The following is an 18,988-nucleotide window of genomic DNA, read 5'->3' as shown; positions in this document are numbered from 1 at the left end:
ACTATTTTGCAATAACATCACTCTGTAATGTAGCACCATGGTAATGTAATACCAATGTAGCACCATGGTGTAGCTGGGGGACAGCTATTCTCCTCTGGGTACATTGACTTCAATACAAAACCCCCAAAATGGTTCTCACCCCCTTCCATAGACTTACACAGTAATTATGTCAACTTCTGGAGGACGTCCTCCAACCTATCAGAGCTCTTGCAGCAAGAACTGACATGTTGTCCACCCAATCAAAGGATCAGAGAATGAATCTAGTACTGAAAGCATAAGCTACATCTAGCTAGCACTGCAGTGCATACATGTGGTGAGTAATTTATTTTTGGTAACAGAAAAATACTGCATGATAGCTGACTCAAAGAGAGAGAAAGACAATAGTTGAACAGTTTTGAACAAATTAATTTATTCCACTTTCAGTTTCACTTACTTAGCTAGCAAATGCAGCTAACTAGTTTAGCCTACTCAAACACCCTGCTCAAACAGAGGGATGCTATGTTAGCTAGCTGGCTATGACTATCCAACATAACACTGGAACTCTTCCAAGTCAAGGTAAACTTTTACTAATTTATTGCCATCGGGGCCCGCCAGTATAATGTTACTTCGTGACTGTAGCGGGTTTACTATTGTGTTAGTTGTATTAGCTATGTTAACTATGACGTTACTTTAGCTAATATGGTGACAACATGTAGGCTATTAGTAGTGGTTATGATATGGTTTGGCTTGGAAAGGTTTTTTTGCCTGGTCACATAGGGGGACAAGGTGAGAGGAGGAGAGCGCATGGATGCAAGAAGGAATACAAAGTGGCTGCTATGAAAGTGAACTGTGTTTACGCGTGATCAGAGGTGTATTCATTCCGCCGATTCTGTTGGAAAATGTTTCTTAAACGGAAGTAAATCGAACAAAACGGGTATGAACAATCCTGAATTTGTTCAATAGAAACTATTGTTTGCAACTGTTGGACTAATGATTACACCCTATATCAGCTAGATGCAGGCAAGAGTGTGGAAGGCGGTATTGAATGTGTCACTGTCTGTCCATGTGTCACTGTCTGTCACCTCAAAATATTCTCTCGACCTGTGTACACCTACGTTGTAAACTTTCATTCATAGGCTAAGTTGTAGCAACCTCATGAGGTTATAGGTAAAATTTGAGTATCCTGTAGTAGCCTAAACCTATCGCTGTTACATTGAACTGGGTGAATAGAATATGAATGACAGTCATCCAATATGCTGTAATAGAAATAAGGCCATGCTCATGAAAAACAAAATCTCAAACAGCACTGACCGCCACTGTCTGACATCTGCAAACAGATCAGAAGTGAATGTGTATGCTAGAAAACATCCTACTGTGATTGACTATGATCTGCACAGACAGGAGATCACTTAAATCAAACGTTTTACCCAACCCAAGGTTGCGCAGTCATAATTATGTTCTATCAACATTCTGACATGTTGCCTGTTTTGACTCCCCACCCTCCTCCTCTTGCATCACAGGCTGAGGAGCGTCATGGTAACTTTGAGGAGCGACTGCGACAGATGGAGGCGCAACTAGAGGAGAAGAATCAGGAGTTACAGAGGGTGAGTCATGCTCGCTCTCCCTTTTCATTTTCTCCCTTCCACCCCCTCTTTCATACTATTCCTTTATCACTCTTTACTCTACAATGGCATACTAATTTTCTAAACCCTCTATTTGTCAGTCTGTATTCAGATCCCAATCTCCTTCTCTCTCACTCAGTCAAGCAGAAAGGTCGCTGTTAACTATCCGCCCACCCTCTGTCCTTCCATTTTTCTATTTTACTCTCTCCCTGCCTCAGGGCTAGGGAGGCACACAGAGTTTCCCAACTGGAGAGGCCTTGTCCAAGATGGCAACAGGATCAACAGTAGAAACAATCACAGACATAAAAATACCTCACTATTTAGCTCCCTAATTTCTCTTTCGCTTTCTCTCTCTCTCTCTCTCTCTCTCTCTCACTCTCTCTCTCTCTCTCTCTCTCTCTCTCACCCTCTCTCTCTCACCCTCTCTCTCTCTCTCTCTCCTCTCCTTTCCCTAGGCGAGGCAAAGGGAGAGAATGAATGATGAACACAACAAGCGTCTGTCTGACACGGTGGACAAGCTGCTTTCTGAGTCTAACGAAAGGCTTCAGCTCCATCTCAAGGAGAGGATGGCTGCTCTGGAGGACAAGGTACTACTTACCGGCCCACTCACACCCTCTCACACCTCTTCCCACTCAAAACAGTCAACACTTCAACTAAAACCCATACCCCTTCATTTCACACACACACCTGAGTTCCCACTCAAAACAGTCTACACAATCCTCTTCATCCAGTTTCTATTCAATATTAAACCCACTCTGGCTCTAACAGCTACTATGGAATACAGTTCGGACCTAATGGCATTGATAATGTGTAATTACAGATGTTGTTGTTATGCAGTAGACCTAATAAAGTTTTTTTTAATGGTGAACCTTTCAGAATGCTCTCTCTGAGGAACTTTCTAACATGAAGAAGATCCAGGACGACCTTCTAGCAAACAAGGTATATCAAGAGATAATTCAATTTTTACGTACTCTAATTAAATATTTCAATTGTATTAACTTATTCTCTATTTCTTTCCCTGTTTCAGGACCAGCTGATAGCCGAGCTGGAGAGGATTCAGCTGGAGTTGGACCAGCTCAGACTGAGACCCGGCGGGTCCTGCTATTCCAGGTCTCCCTCCCTTCCTCAACTACACATCAACCTCCACACCTCCAACACACCTCATACAGCTGCTGCCTATGAATGTGGCTGGCAGTATTGTAACCAAGTAGTATAAGTGGTTTGCAGTGTTATGTGCTTCCTATAACCTCTCTCTCCTACTCTCAGTATAGGTTCAGGTGTGGCCTGTACATATGGAGCAGAGAGGCTGGATGAATGTACATTCCAGTTATCTCTCCCACTCACTGTCTATATCAGTCTATCTTTCTGTCATGGGGAACTAGGTGTGTAAGGAATGGAATCAGGCGCAGAGAGTTCCACAGGGAAAAGTGCACTTTAATATGGCACAAACAAACAAGCCCACAACACAGGGCGCGGAAATATATGGAGCACCCAAAAACACACGGTAGCAGGTCCAGAACTCGTACACACCTAACTAACGCACACACGTAACACAAAATAAATCCCGCACAAAACAAGGGCGGGTAAACCTACTTTAAATAAGGAAGCCCATCAAGCACACACTAATAGACACAGGTGCAACTAATAAGACAAAACAAACAGACAACGAAAAAGGGATAGGTGGCGGCTAGTAGGCCGGTGACGACGACCGCCGAACAGGCAGGGGAGCCAACTTCGGCGGAAGTTGTGACACTTTCTCTTCTCCCGCCCTCTCTCTCTCTCCCTCTCTCTCTCCCGCCCTCCCTCCCGCCCTCTCTCTCTTTCTCTCTCTCTCTCTCTCTCTCTCCCTCTCTCTCTCCCGCCCTCCCTCCCGCCCTCTCTCTCTCTCTCTCTCTCTCTCTCTCTCTCTCTCTCTCTCTCTCTCTCTCTCTCTCTCTCTCTCTCTCTCTCTCTCAGGTCTCTCCCTGGCAGTGCTCTGGAGCTGAGGTACTCCCACGGGGGCGGCTCCCTCCCCACGGGCTCCACCGCTCACCTGGATCACTACGGTAACTCCAACACCGTGGCCGTGGTCAGGCGGACGCATCGCGGGCGCTGGAGCACAGCCCGGGAGGACACCAGCAAGGTCAGAGGTCACATGATCACCTTTGATGTGTCTAATATTGATAATAATGATATTGATAATAATGATATAGTCACATTGATATAGTTGATATAGTCATAAGCATCACAACCCAACAAACTGAGCCTTCTCTGTGTGTATGTGTGTGTGCATGCTTGCATGTGTGTTTGTGCGTATGTGTATGTGTGCAGTACGGGGACTGGGACAGTGGGTCAGCGCTGCTGAGGACCGGGTTTGAGGGGGGTGTAGACCACGGTTGCTCTGACGATGAGGACGACAGAGAGACACTGTTTGGCTCGGAGCTGCTGTCTCCCAGCGGACAGACTGATGTCCAGACACTGGCCATCATGCTGCAGGAACAACTAGAGGCAATCAACAAGGAGATCAAGTAAGGGAGGTGGAGGAAGGGATGCAGGTAGAGAGGTGCTGTGATTGTGTACAAGCAGTTTAGGTCAAATGCAGGTGGAGAAGATTCATCTGAGGTTTCTTTTCAGTTTCTCATTCAAGACCAACATTCATTGGTCTTCCGTCTGACATGCTCCTAAATCTCCTGTCTTTCCCTCTTCTCCCCTTTTCACTCTGTTTACCCTCTCTCTCTCTGACCCGTTTGTCTGTCTATCTTTCTCACTCTCCCTCTCTGTCCCCCCCCCCCCCCTGTCAGGCTGATCCAGGAAGAGAAGGAGAGTACAGAGTTGCGGGCGGAGGAGATCGAGAGCAGGGTTAGCAGTGTGGCTCTGGATGGTTCCCCCATCCCACCCTCCTCCCTGGGGAGGGACAGTATGGGACGCGGCTTCATCCCTCAATCCCTCACCTCCTCCACCCTGGCCTCCCCTTCTCCCCCCAGTTCTGGGGTCTCCACCCCTCGCCTGTCCCACTCCCCTCACCGCGAGACAGATAGACAGGTACAGCTGCTCTGTCTGTGTATCTGTGTGGGTGTGTTGGGAATGTGTGAGTCTTTGTGTGTGTCAGTGGAGGCTGCTAAGGGGAGGACGGCTCATAATAATGTCTGGAACAGAGTGAATGAAATGGCATTAAACAAGCACATTTTTGATAACATATTTACAGGATTTTACTTTTTAATGTGTATAGTATTGCTTTCTAGGTGTTGTCTAATAAATGCTGTAACTACTCCCTCTTTAAATCAGGGTTTATTGGAAAAAGCTGTTGAAAAGAGGACATTGTATTATCATTTCTTTGTACTCCCTGACGAAGGCCATGCAGCCGAAACACGCCAGAGTTTTTACACTTTGTTTCCATTGAACATGCCATACAAATAAAGGCATTTTAATGAATTGTATGAAGAGTGTCTTGGTCCTCCTTTCTTTTTGATGACCCATTTACACGTTTTACCAAAGAGCACCTTCTGTCTACCAAAATCTACTATTGTGTACCTGTACCCTTCCTCCTTTTTCTACATGAAAACCATGCTTGGAAGTATTTGATATCATTCCACTCATTCCACTCCAGCCATTACCACAAGCTCATCCTCCCCAATTAAGGGGTCACCAACCTGTATAAGCCCCTAAATGTGTTCCAACTTTACCCTCCAGAACAACAAAGAGGATGATCGATCCCTTGCCCTTCTTGACTCCACCCCTCCACCCACCCCCCGAGCGCTGCGACTAGACAGGATGACCCTCACCCACCCAGGGGCCATGATGGACGACCCCAGGGAATTCCGCAGGTATGACAGCCAATCATCATCGAGGAAACCCTGTAGTGCTCATATGATTCGTTCCTTCCCTGTTTCTCTTATTCCATCTGTCTCTTCTGTCTCTCAGTCTGTCAGCAGACGGCAGCAGTTCCAACAGCAGTCAGGACTCTCTCCACAAAGCCAGTAAAAAGAAAAGCATCAAGTCTTCCATCGGCCGCCTTTTTGGGAAGAAGGAAAAGGGAAGGATGGGCCCGGCTGGGCGAGAGTCTGCCTCTCTGGGTGAGAGAGAATTGAAATTATACTCGAAAAACTACATATCCCATGACTTTGCTTTAAATGTGTTTTAACTGCAACAGGTCAAAGTCCACCTGGTGTTGACACCCATATTTGTAGTCTTTGTAACCCATGACCCCCTTTGTCTCTCAGCCTCTACGCCTTCTGAGGACCTGGGTACTGGGGATTCTATGGGACTGACCAAAGGAAGCATGACAGGAACTGTTGACAACCGCCGCAGCAAAAGGAAGTGGGTCTCAGGGAATATCACCCTCCGATTCATTTCTCTCCTGAAGTCATTTCTCTTTCCACTCTCTGTTCCACTGCTTTTCTTCCACTCTTTCAGAAAGCACTTTTCGTTTTATGCTTATTCAACCTCTGTTTCCCCCGGTCTCTCTCTCCCAGACATGAGCTGCTGGAGGAGGCGTGTCGTCAGGGCCTTCCCTTTGCATCCTGGGATGGACCCACTGTGGTCTCCTGGCTAGAGGTAATCATAGATGTTTGATAGATAGATGGGAAACCTTTATAGCCATATAAACCATCACAATCACTACATTCTAGCCAATCTGTTTCTAGCTCACCTCTTTCCCTCTCTACTCCAGCTGTGGGTGGGAATGCCAGCATGGTACGTGGCAGCCTGTCGTGCCAACGTGAAGAGTGGCGCCATCATGGCCAACCTGTCTGACACAGAGATCCAGAGGGAGATTGGCATCAGTAACCCCCTGCACCGCCTCAAACTGAGACTGGCCATCCAGGAGATGGTGTCCCTCACCAGCCCATCTGCCCCGGCCAGCAATCGCTCTGTTAGTAGTCTCACTAGTACACACTCACAGAACACAAACCATGTAGACACAATTATAGAGGTACACATGATACTATATTGATACTATATTGATATACACACATATATATATTGATATACACACACAGGTAACTGCCAAAATAAAGGAAACACCAACATAACGTGTCTTAATAGGGTGTTGGGCCTCCACGAGCCACCAGAACAGATTCAATGCACCTTAACATAGATTCTACAAGTGTCTGGAACTCTAATGTAGGGATGCAACATTATTCTTCCACGAGGAATTCCATTATTTGGTGTTTTGTTGATGGTGGTAGAAAACACTGTTTCAGGCACCACTCCAGTATCTCCCATAAGTGTTCAATTGGGTTGAGATCTGGTGACTGAGACGGCCATGGCATATGGTTTACATTGTTTTCATGCTCATCAAACTATTCAGTGACCACTCGTGCCCTGTGGATGGGTGCATTGTCATCCTATGGGGCCATAGCCATGATAGCCAAAATAATGGCCTGCCCAACATTTTTATACATGACCCTAAGCATGATGGTGATTGTTTTATTAACTCAAGGTGTGGTCACCTGTGTAGCACCTGCTTTCAATATACTTTGTGTCCCTCATTTACTGAAGTGGTTCCATTATTTTGGCAGTTACCTGTATATGCACATTTACATTATGTGTAGAGATTAACATTAAAATGTTACATGCATTCACAGCAGACTCATCAACACACAAACAATTGAGTTTTTCTGACGATCATGTTTTCTTTCTCTCCTGTCTTGTGACCACAGTCGACCAGTAACGTGTGGATGACCCATGCTGAGATGGAGTCGTTAAACGCAGCCACCAAACCGGTAAGTATGTCCTGTTATGTTAATGTCTCAACATTCTCTAGACATTTAACACTGACGTTCATCTAACATTGACGTATATCAAAGGAGGTTGGTGGCACCTTAATTGAGGAGGACAGGCTCATAGTATTGGCTGGAAAGGAATGAGTGGAATGGTATCGAACACATCAAAAACACGTTTCCATGTGGTTGATAACATTCCATTCACTCCATTCCAGACATTATTATGAGACGTCCTCCCCTCAGCAGCCTCCTGTGATCTACAGTGCAATCGGAAAGTATTCAGACCTCTTCACTTTTTCCACGTTTTGTTAAATTACAACCTTATTCTAAAATTGATTAAATTATTATTTTTCCTCATCAATCTACACACAATAAATACCCCATAATGACAAAGCGAAAACAAGCTATTAGAAATGTTTGCAAATGTATTAAAAATAAAAAACTGAAATACCTTATTTACATAAGTATTCAGACCCTTTGCTATGAGACTCGAAATTGATCATCCTTGAGATATTTCTACAGCTTGATTGGAGTCCACCTGTGGTAAATTCAATTGATTGGACATGATTTGGAAGGGCACACACCTGTCTATATAAGGTCCCACATTTGACAGTGCATGTGAGAGGAAAAACCAAGCCATGAGGTCGAAGGAATTGTCTGTAGAGCTCCGAGACAGGATTGTGTCAAGGTACAGATCTGGGGAAGGGTACCGAAACATTTATACAGCGTTGAAGGTTCCCAAGGCCACAGTGGCCTCCATCATTATTAAATCTTGGTAGTTCCAAACTTCTTCTACTCTTCCTAGAGTTGGCTGCTCGGCCAAACTGTGCAATGGTCACTCTGACAGAGCTCCAGAGTTCCTCTGTGGAGATGGGAGAACCTTCCAGAAGGACAACCATCTCTGCAGAACTCCACCAATCAGGCCTTTATGGTAGAGTGGCCAAACAGAAGCCAATCCTCAGTAAAAGGCACATGACAGCCCGCTTGGAGATTGCCAAAAGGCACCTAAAGGACTTTCAGACCATGAGAAACAAGATTATCTGGTCTGATGAAACCAAGATTGAACTCTTTGGCCTGAATGCCAAGCGTCACGTCTGGAAGAAACCTGGCACCATCCCTACTGTGAAGCATGGTGGTGGCAGCATCATGCTGTGGGGATGTTTTTCAGCAGCAGGGACTGGGAGACTAGTCAGGATCGAGGGAAAGATGAACAGAGCAAAGTACAGAGAGATCCTTGATGAAGACCTGCACCAGAGCGCTCAGGACCTCAGACTGGGGTGAAGGTTCACCTTTCAACAGGATAACAACCCTAAGCACACAGCTAAGACAATGCAGGGAGTGGCTTCGAGACAAGTCTCTGAATGTCTTTGAGTGGCTCAGCCAGAGAAGAATGTGAGAAACTCCCCAAATACAGGTGTGCCAAGCTTGTAGCGTCATACCCAAGAAGACTTGAGGCTGTAATCGCTGCCAAAAGTGTCTGAATACGTATGTAAATGTGATATTTGTTTTTTATTTGTAATAAATTTGCAAACATTTCTAAAAACCTGTTTTGATTTGTCATTATGGGGTACTGTGTGTAGACTGATGAGGGAAAACAACTATTTAATACATTTTATAACAACTCTGTAACGTAACAAAATGTGGAAAAGGTCAAGGGGTCTGACTACTTTCCAAATGCACATATATATTGCTCTACAGTTATAACTTATACTGCTCAGTCAGGAGTTAAACTCTTTCTCTCTCCCTCTGACCCTCTCTCTCTCTTTTTCTCCTTTTCTCTCTCTCTTTCTTTCTTTCTTTCTTTCTTTCTTTCTTTCTTTCTTTCTTTCTTTCTTTCTTTCTTTCTTTCTTTCTCTCTTTCTCTCTCTCTCTTTCTCTCTCTCTTTCTCTCTCTCTCTCTCTCTCTCTTTCTGAGTTTGTGGGACTACTAGGTCTTGGTGTTGAGCGTCTTCTTCTCTCCCTCTAGTTTCTGTGTAAACTGCTTCACACTAATGACCCGTTCACTAAACCGCTTCACACTAATGACCCGTTCACTAACACACTGTTCCTCCCTTTGTCTTCTCCTTCCTGTTTACTGTCTTCTCCCCTCCTCCCTCTGCTTTTCCTCTATCCATCTGTCTTGCCTGCTCCCCCTATCCTGCTCTGCCTCTGTTCTCTCGCTCTTTCTGCCCATGTCTCTCTCTCTCCTGTCCATCTGCTGCATCTAAGGAGCTGAAAGAGATTAGCTGGGATCAGGTAAGGAATGGAAGCACTGTATTAAACGGCATCAACATATAACACACTAATTACACTATTGAATGTGGCCATTGAAAAACAAATGATTCATACAGAAAAGTACTATAAGTAATAATCAAACTACAACTGAAACAAATGAGACACTAGTGAAGGAGTCCTTTTCTGCATCTCAGATCCTGGCCTATGGGGATATGAACCATGAGTGGGTGGGTAATGACTGGCTCCCCAGCCTGGGTCTGCCCCAGTACCGCTCCTACTTCATGGAGTCCCTGGTGGACGCCCGCATGCTGGACCACCTGACCAAGAAGGAGCTGAGGGGACAGCTCAAAATGGTGGACAGCTTCCATAGGTACGTATGGCCTGCTCTCGGCTGTCTGTCTCTCGCTCTTTCTCTTTCTGTTGCTGTTATTAACCTCGGCACCTGGGTGGGTAGGCGTTTTTCTGCCTCGAGGGGGTGGTGAAAAGCAAATAGACAAAATTCCAGTTTCTGCAAATGAACAATGAATTCTTCTTCTGCAACTGTTTCCCACTCCCACTTCACTCACTGCCTTTCCTTTTCTGTCCGTCATTCTTTCTCTCCCTCTGTTGACACTCTAGCTCTCTCTCTGGTGTGTGACTGTGTGTGTTCGTGGCATGGGAAACGTGCAGGTGTTGAAAGATTTCCTGCTGTTGTGACACTCTCACTCTGCAGGTGTGTCTCCAGGCCTTCTCGGGGTCAAAGACACCGGAGTGCTCTAATACTTTCTCTGAGTACAGGTGAGAGTCAGTCGCCATGCCCTCTAATAACCGCCTGACCTTTTGACCTCTCTTGACCTTTCTCAGAGTTAGTTTGCATTATGGCATAATGTGCCTGAAGCGCTTGAACTACGACCGCAAAGAGCTAGAGAGGAGGAGAGAAGACAGCCAGCACCAGAACAAAGGTGTGTTCTTCCTCTCTGACATTAAATCCTTTGTTCCAATTTAGTGCTTCTCATCCATCCATCCAACCATCCATCCAACCAATCCTCCATTCAGTAACAATCAAAGTCTCAATTGATGGTTAGTAGAAGGTGTTTCACTGCTTAGCTTGAGCAAAAGTCTGCACCCACATTGGCCCTGTCAGTGTAAGATCCAGTCACCCTGTGGGTTTCTTTGAGTGAGAATTTTCTGACAGATGTCTTCGTCCCACTACTCCTCTGCGTAGATGTGATGGTGTGGTCCAACGAGCGTGTGATGTGCTGGGTGCAGAACATCGGGCTGAAGGAGTACGCTGACAACCTGACAGAGAGCGGGGTCCATGGGGCCCTCCTGGCTCTGGACGACACCTTCGACTACACAGACTTGGCCCTGCTGCTGCAGATACCCAATCAGAACACACAGGTACTCACCCATCTAACCAATCAGAACACACAGGTACTCACCCATCTAACCAATCAGAACACACAGGTACTAACCCATCTAACCAATCAAAACACAGATACTCACCCATCTAACCAATCAGAACTCCAAGGTACTCACCCATCTAACCAATCAGAATACACAGGCATGCACAAGTCTCACCCCACCCACTAATCAGAAGTGATTAAATGCCTTCCCCTGCCTTCCCCTGTTGCATGCAACAACCGATGGTTGTGTGCCACGTCATCGACTGTGTCGTCGGGACCTGATTGCTATAACATATGATGTGGTTAGCAGATACTTCAAAATAAAAGTTTATTGATCACATACACAGATTTGCAGATGTTATCGCAGGTGCAGCGAAATGCTTTTCACACTTCAAATACCTATCCAGGCATTGTAATATATGTCATGCGTCAGCAACGCCTGGACAGAGAAACGCGCCCATGAACTGGATTCTTACTGCACCTATATCTCAGTAACATCATCCCCAGGCTAACTGCTGGCTGGTGGATGACAGTTGTATCTCAGTAACAGTGTCCCCAGGCTAACTGCTGGCTGGTGGATGACAGTTGTATCTCAGTAACATCATCCCCAGGCTAACTGCTGGCTGGTGGATGACAGTTGTATCTCAGTAACAGTGTCCCCAGGCTAACTGCTGGCTGGTGGATGACAGTTGTATCTCAGTAACATCATCCCCAGTGGCTGGTAGATGACAGTTGTATCTCAGTAACATCGTCCCCAGGCTAACTGCTGGCTGGTGGATGACAGTTGTATCTCAGTAACAGTGTCCCCAGGCTAACTGCTGGCTGGTGGATGACAGTTGTATCTCAGTAACATTGTCCCCAGCTTGACTGCTGGCTGGTGGATGACAGTTGTATCTCAGTAACAGTGTCCCCAGGCTAACTGCTGGCTGGTGGATGACAGTTGTATCTCAGTAACATCATCCCCAGGCTAACTGCTGGCTGGTGGATGACAGTTGTATCTCAGTAACAGTGTCCCCAGGCTAACTGCTGGCTGGTGGATGACAGTTGTATCTCAGTAACATCATCCCCAGTGGCTGGTAGATGACAGTTGTATCTCAGTAACATCGTCCCCAGGCTAACTGCTGGCTGGTGGATGACAGTTGTATCTCAGTAACAGTGTCCCCAGGCTAACTGCTGGCTGGTGGATGACAGTTGTATCTCAGTAACATCGTCCCCAGCTTGACTGCTGGCTGGTGGATGACAGTTGTATCTCAGTAACAGTGTCCCCAGGCTAACTGCTGGCTGGTGGATGACAGTTGTATCTCAGTAACATCATCCCCAGGCTAACTGCTGGCTGGTAGATGACAGTTGTATCTCAGTAACATCGTCCCCAGCTTGACTGCTGGCTGGTGGATGACAGTTGTATCTCAGTAACATCGTCCCCAGGCTAACTGCTAGCTGGTAGATGACAGTTGTATCTCAGTAACATCGTCCCCAGGTTAACTGCTGGCTGGTGGATGACAGTTGTATCTCAGTAACATCATCCCCAGGCTAACTGCTGGCTGGTGGATGACAGTTGTATCTCAGTAACATCGTCCCCAGTGGCTGGTGGATGACAGTTGTATCTCAGTAACATCGTCCCCAGGCTAATTGCTGGCTGGTGGATGACAGTTGTATCTCAGTAACAGTGTCCCCAGTGGCTGGTGGATGACAGTTGTATCTCAGTAACATCGTCCCCAGGCTAACTGCTGGCTGGTGGATGACAGTTGTATCTCAGTAACAGCGTCCCCAGTGGCTGGTAGATGACAGTTGTATCTCAGTAACAGCGTCCCCAGTGGCTGGTGGATGACAGTTGTATCTCAGTAACATCGTCCCCAGGCTAACTGCTGGCTGGTGGATGACAGTTGTATCTCAGTAACATCGTCCCCAGGCTAACTGCTGGCTGGTCGATGACAGTTGTATCTCAGTAACATCGTCCCCAGGCTAACTGCTGGCTGGTGGATGACAGTTGTATCTCAGTAACATCGTCCCCAGTGGCTGGTGGATGACAGTTGTATCTCAGTAACATCGTCCCCAGGCTAACTGCTGGCTGGTGGATGACAGTTGTATCTCAGTAACATGTTCCCCAGGCTAACTGCTGGCTGGTCAATGACAGTTGTATCTCAGTAACATCGTCCCCAGGCTAACTGCTGGCTGGTGAATGACAGTTGTATCTCAGTAACATTGTCCCCAGTGGCTGGTAGATGACAGTTGTATCTCAGTAACATCATCCCCAGGCTGACTGATGGCTGGTGGATGACAGTTGTATCTCAGTAACATCGTCCCCAGGCTAACTGCTGGCTGGTGGATGACAGTTGTATCTCAGTAACATCATCCCCAGGCTAACTGCTGGCTGGTAGATGACAGTTGTATCTCAGTAACATCGTCCCCAGGCTAACTGCTGGCTGGTGGATGACAGTTGTATCTCAGTAACATCGTCCCCAGGCTAACTGCTGGCTGGTCGATGACAGTTGTATCTCAGTAACATCGTCCCCAGGCTAACTGCTGGCTGGTGGATGACAGTTGTATCTCAGTAACATCGTCCCCAGTGGCTGGTGGATGACAGTTGTATCTCAGTAACATCATCCCCAGGCTAACTGCTGGCTGGTGGATGACAGTTGTATCTCAGTAACATCGTCCCCAGGCTAACTGCTGGCTGGTGGATGACAGTTGTATCTCAGTAACATCGTCCCCAGGCTAACTGCTGGCTGGTGGATGACAGTTGTATCTCAGTAACATGTTCCCCAGGCTAACTGCTGGCTGGTCAATGACAGTTGTATCTCAGTAACATCGTCCCCAGGCTAACTGCTGGCTGGTGAATGACAGTTGTATCTCAGTAACATCGTCCCCAGTGGCTGGTAGATGACAGTTGTATCTCAGTAACATCATCCCCAGGCTGACTGATGGCTGGTGGATGACAGTTGTATCTCAGTAACATCGTCCCCAGCTTGACTGCTGGCTGGTGGATGACAGTTGTATCTCAGTAACAGTGTCCCCAGGCTAAGTGCTGGCTGGTGGATGACAGTTGTATCTCAGTAACATCGTCCCCAGGCTAACTGCTGGCTGGTGGATGACAGTTGTATCTCAGTAACATCATCCCCAGGCTAACTGCTGGCTGGTAGATGACAGTTGTATCTCAGTAACATCGTCCCCAGCTTGACTGCTGGCTGGTGGATGACAGTTGTATCTCAGTAACATCGTCCCCAGGCTAACTGCTGGCTGGTAGATGACAGTTGGATCTCAGTAACATCGTCCCCAGGCTAACTGCTGGCTGGTGGATGACCGTTGTATCTCAGTAACATCGTCCCCAGGCTAACTGCTGGCTGGTAGATGACAGTTGTATCTCAGTAACATCGTCCCCAGGCTAACTGCTGGCTGGTGGATGACAGTTGTATCTCAGTAACATCGTCCCCAGTGGCTGGTAGATGACAGTTGTATCTCAGTAACATCGTCCCCAGCCTAACTGCTGGCTGGTGGATGACAGTTGTATCTCAGGACGCTGCTGGTAGATGACAGTTGTATCTCAGTAACAGCGTCCCCAGTGGCTGGTGGATGACAGTTGTATCTCAGTAACATCGTCCCCAGGCTAACTGCTGGCTGGTGGATGACAGTTGTATCTCAGTAACAGTGTCCCCAGTGGCTGGTGGATGACAGTTGTATCTCAGTAACATCGTCCCCAGGCTAACTGCTGGCTGGTGGATGACAGTTGTATCTCAGTAACATCATCCCCAGGCTAACTGCTGGCTGGTAGATGACAGTTGTATCTCAGTAACATCGTCCCCAGGCTAACTGCTGGCTGGTGGATGACAGTTGTATCTCAGTAACATCGTCCCCAGGCTAACTGCTGGCTGGTCGATGACAGTTGTATCTCAGTAACATCGTCCCCAGGCTAACTGCTGGCTGGTGGATGACAGTTGTATCTCAGTAACATCGTCCCCAGTGGCTGGTAGATGACAGTTGTATCTCAGTAACATCATCCCCAGGCTAACTGCTGGCTGGTGGATGACAGTTGTATCTCAGTAACATCGTCCCCAGGCTAACTGCTGGCTGGTGGATGACAGTTGTATCTCAGTAACATCGTCCCCAGGCTAACTGCTGGCTGGTGGATGACAGTTGTATCTCAGTAACAGTGTCCCCTGGCTAACTGCTGGCTGGTGGATGACAGTTGTATCTCAGTAACATCGTCCCCAGTGGCTGGTCGATGACAGTTGTATCTCAGTAACATCGTCCCCAGGCTAACTGCTGGCTGGTGGATGACAGTTGTATCTCAGTAACATCGTCCCCAGTGGCTCGTAGATGACAGTTGTATCTCAGTAACATCATCCCCAGTCTAACTGCTGGCTGGTGGATGACAGTTGTATCTCAGTAACATCGTCCCCAGGCTAACTGCTGGCTGGAAGATGACAGTTGTATCTCAGTAACATCGTCCCCAGGCTAACTGCTGGCTGGTGGATGACAGTTGTATCTCAGTAACATCGTCCCCAGGCTAACTGCTGGCTGGTGGATGACAGTTGTATCTCAGTAACATCGTCCCCAGGCTAACTGCTGGCTGGAAGATGACAGTTGTATCTCAGGCATGCAGGTGAAACTGATAGTAGTGTATATCAAATGAAGTGACTAGCCTGATTCTAATCTGTACTCCCTCCTCTCACATCTCTCCTCTAGGCCAGACAACTCCTAGAGAAGGAATACAACTCCCTCATCTCTATGGGAACAGAGAGAAGACCAGATGAGGTATTAAAGAACACAGTAGGCTTAGTTCAGAAACTGAAGACCGCATTTTCCACCTCATACAAGTCATTCTTTCTAACTTGACAGTTTGACAATGTTGACAGACATAACCTTTTTTCTTTCTTTCGCTCTCTTTCTCTCTCCCCTCCCCCTCTTTTCTCTCCCCATTTCCGCCCTTCTCTCTACACCCCCTCCATTAGGATGGGACTAAGACGTTTACCCGCTCCCCTTCCTGGAGGAAGATGTTCAGGGAGAAGGACCTTAGGGGGGTGACCTCAGACTCATCGGAGAACCTCCCCGCTAACTTCCGTGCCTCCGCTATCTCCACGCCCTCTGTGACCCTGAGAAAGGTTCAGAGTGACGGTGAGAAGGATGACCTCTCCCCCTAACCTCTGACCCTTCCCTTTGGCCAAGCTCTCAGATTCCTATTTGTTCCGCTTCTTACACCTCCAGGGCTGTTCTTCTATTATCACTCAGAAGGTCACGCGTTGGACAATTTATGACCCCTTAAAACCCTGGATAACACATATTTACTATGGGCTAGTCATACTGATTTATTCATTGAGAAAAACTACTGACTTTGTCTAGAAGCGGGTTTGCTTGTTACATTAGAGAAGAAGTGTAAGACCAGTGTCACATGCGAGTATGTTCAGATGTGCCCCATTCATAGAAGCTTACTAACTTTTGCGCCGATTGATGATAGTATTTTCTGTCTGGGGAAGTGTTGTTAAAAGCCCTGACGCTTGCTCTAAACGTTAACATCGTTTGCGGTACAGTTTTGGAAACATAAGGAACTTGTCTTTCATATCAGCGAGAAATCATTTTCTAAAAACAAAAGGTTAAATTACTACACACATTTATAGGGTTCCCACACGGCCATATTTCCAATGTTACAGTGCTTGACAGAGAAGACTGAGTAGACTACCTGTGCTAATTAGCATTCGGCGTCTCAGAACAACTGTGTGTAAAAGGAAGACGGACGCCACAAATGTGTTGTCACTGAAAGATACTGTCGGCTCAACTGTTTTAAAACCAGTTAAAATAGTCTACAGTAAGTGTATATTTTACCTTTGTGAAATTATTTTGATGTGACATGAAAGTAGAGGGCGTTGTGTTTCTAAAATCTTATCACAATTCAGAGTCGAATCACGTTTAGATGAAGTATTTTGCCTATAAACAGAACATGTAAGGTCCTAGGACTATAAGGAGTAACATTAGGCTCCTTCAGTCCATTATTGGGCTTGTTCCAACACTGATGGCATTAGCTTGGACATTCATATGCAAAACCTCCAGTGGCTCGCTCCTACAGGACACAGCAGGTTCAGAGGGCAAGGCTACCACAAATTCCCCCTCCCATACCTTTATAATAGTACATCATGGAAAAGTTCAATGCTATTTTGTCGTTATTTTGATAATATTTCTCTCTCCTTCTCTCTTAGTGAACTCTGGGCCTCGCGGTGAGGCAGCCTCAGTCAGGACATACTCTTGCTGAAGGACACGGAGGTGAGAAGCCCTCAACCAACACATTAAACACATGTAGTAGCTAGTTAGAGTTCTCTCATGGTTTGATTTGCAACAAAACCTTCAGGCATGCCAGATAGCTTGCATGTGTGCATATTGAAGTGGTTTGACTTGTTTTCAAGCTACATTGTTTGTTGTGGTGCTGTGCTTTGGTTATATCATTGTTTGTGGGTGAGGTCTTTAGCGGTGGGCTTGGTTCATTGGTTGGTGGGGATTTGGTTTGAGTGAAGTCAGGAGGACAGTGGTGTGCGTGAGAGTAATCCTGTGTTTCTCCTCAGGGCCATGGTGACTGGATCACGGCTGGACTGCCCTCCTCTCATTCATTCACAGGAGGGGAAATCAGCAGAGAAGCAATGAATATATACATTTATTAAATATAAATCTATTGGTCTGACCATTCTGCAATAACAGAGATAAAGAAGAAATGACTGAGATGGAGAAACAACAAAGGGAAAAGAACATGAAGAATGTATGAAATATTGACAGGATATATACTGTACGTACATGGATAGAGGGGTAGGATGAGGCAGGACGACTGTTTTATCTCTCTTTGTTCTGTCTCAATATGTGATTGTGCGATGTGGAGTTGTGTGCTGAGGAGGAGGAGACTGATATCCAATGTCACCCATTGTGGCTCTCTATCTGTTAGCTTCTATGGTGCTGTCAGATGTTCTCTTAAGTTGGTTAGAGTGCTGCAGTAAAACCATGTCCCCATTCAGGCCGCCATCTTGGCTCCAGCCACATCAGAGGGGCAGCAAGCCGCTCCTCTACTCATGGTTTGTCCATTGGCACCTTGAAAGCTGAGAGGCTCTAGTGTAATCTCTTTTGAATGGAATCTATTGTGGAGATCAAAGGCCGGGCCACAGCAGCAAGGATACGATAGGATGGGGGGCCACAGCAGCAAGGATCCGATGGGAGGGGGGGGGCCACAGCAGCAAGGATACGATGGGATGGGGGGCCACAGCAGCAAGGATACGATGGGATGGGGGGCCACAGCAGCAAGGATACGATGGGATGGGGGGCCACAGCAGCAAGGATACGATGGGATGGGGGGGCCACAGCAGCAAGGATACGATGGGATGGGGGGCCACAGCAGCAAGGATACGATGGGATGGGGGGGCCACAGCAGCAAGGATACGATGGGATGGGGGGGCCACAGCAGCAAGGATACGATGGGATGGGGGGGCCACAGCAGCAAGGATACGATGGGATGGGGGGCCACAGCAGCAAGGATACGATGGGATGGGGGGCCACAGCAGCAAGGATACGATGGGATGGGGGGGCCACAGCAGCAAGGATACGATGGGATGGGGGGCCACAGCAGCAAAGATACGATGGGATGGGGGGGCCACAGCAGCAAGGATACGATGGGATGGGGGGCCACAGCAGCAAGGATACGATGGGATGGGGGGGCCACAGCAGCAAGGATACGATGGGATGGGGGGCCACAGCAGCAAGGATACGATGGGATGGGGGGGCCACAGCAGCAAGGATACGATGGGATGGGGGGGCCACAGCAGCAAGGATACGATGGGATGGGGGGCCACAGCAGCAAGGATACGATGGGATGGGGGGGCCACAGCAGCAAGGATACGATGGGATGGGGGGGCCACAGCAGCGAGGATACGATGGGATGGGGGGCCACAGCAGCAAGGATACGATGGGATGGGGGGGCCACAGCAGCAAGGATACGATGGGATGGGGGGGCCACAGCAGCGAGGATACGATGGGATGGGGGGCCCCAGCAGTGGGGATACGTTGGGATGGGGGGGCCACAGCAGCGAGGATACGATGGGATGGGGGGCCCCAGCAGTGG

At 47.4% G+C, this 18,988-nt stretch overlaps 1 protein-coding gene across 1 annotated transcript in view; it reads left to right on the top strand.

Annotated features, from left to right (window-relative positions):
* Positions 1-18,108, top strand: part of LOC110485203 (liprin-alpha-3) — a 41,784-nt gene extending 23,676 nt beyond the window's left edge. Inside the window, exons 12-32 of the mRNA XM_036941350.1 lie at positions 1,500-1,583; positions 2,057-2,188; positions 2,478-2,540; positions 2,629-2,711; positions 3,558-3,723; positions 3,912-4,108; positions 4,382-4,622; positions 5,271-5,404; positions 5,502-5,653; positions 5,801-5,897; positions 6,053-6,134; positions 6,250-6,450; positions 7,241-7,303; positions 9,512-9,538; positions 9,712-9,887; positions 10,361-10,458; positions 10,722-10,897; positions 15,586-15,654; positions 15,852-16,014; positions 17,091-17,154; positions 17,451-18,108. Of these exons, the coding sequence (XP_036797245.1) occupies positions 1,500-1,583; positions 2,057-2,188; positions 2,478-2,540; positions 2,629-2,711; positions 3,558-3,723; positions 3,912-4,108; positions 4,382-4,622; positions 5,271-5,404; positions 5,502-5,653; positions 5,801-5,897; positions 6,053-6,134; positions 6,250-6,450; positions 7,241-7,303; positions 9,512-9,538; positions 9,712-9,887; positions 10,361-10,458; positions 10,722-10,897; positions 15,586-15,654; positions 15,852-16,014; positions 17,091-17,143 (2,457 nt within the window). The 3' untranslated portion in view covers positions 17,144-17,154; positions 17,451-18,108. The remainder of the gene's footprint in view (positions 1-1,499; positions 1,584-2,056; positions 2,189-2,477; positions 2,541-2,628; positions 2,712-3,557; positions 3,724-3,911; positions 4,109-4,381; positions 4,623-5,270; positions 5,405-5,501; positions 5,654-5,800; positions 5,898-6,052; positions 6,135-6,249; positions 6,451-7,240; positions 7,304-9,511; positions 9,539-9,711; positions 9,888-10,360; positions 10,459-10,721; positions 10,898-15,585; positions 15,655-15,851; positions 16,015-17,090; positions 17,155-17,450) is intronic.
* The last annotated feature ends 880 nt before the right edge of the window (positions 18,109-18,988 follow it).

Source organism: Oncorhynchus mykiss, chromosome 13 (assembly GCF_013265735.2).
Source record: "Oncorhynchus mykiss isolate Arlee chromosome 13, USDA_OmykA_1.1, whole genome shotgun sequence".
In the NCBI taxonomy this organism is placed as follows: Eukaryota; Metazoa; Chordata; class Actinopteri; order Salmoniformes; family Salmonidae; genus Oncorhynchus; species Oncorhynchus mykiss.
Note: the sequence above shows the minus strand (reverse complement) of the source record. Positions and strands in the feature narration are given on the sequence as shown.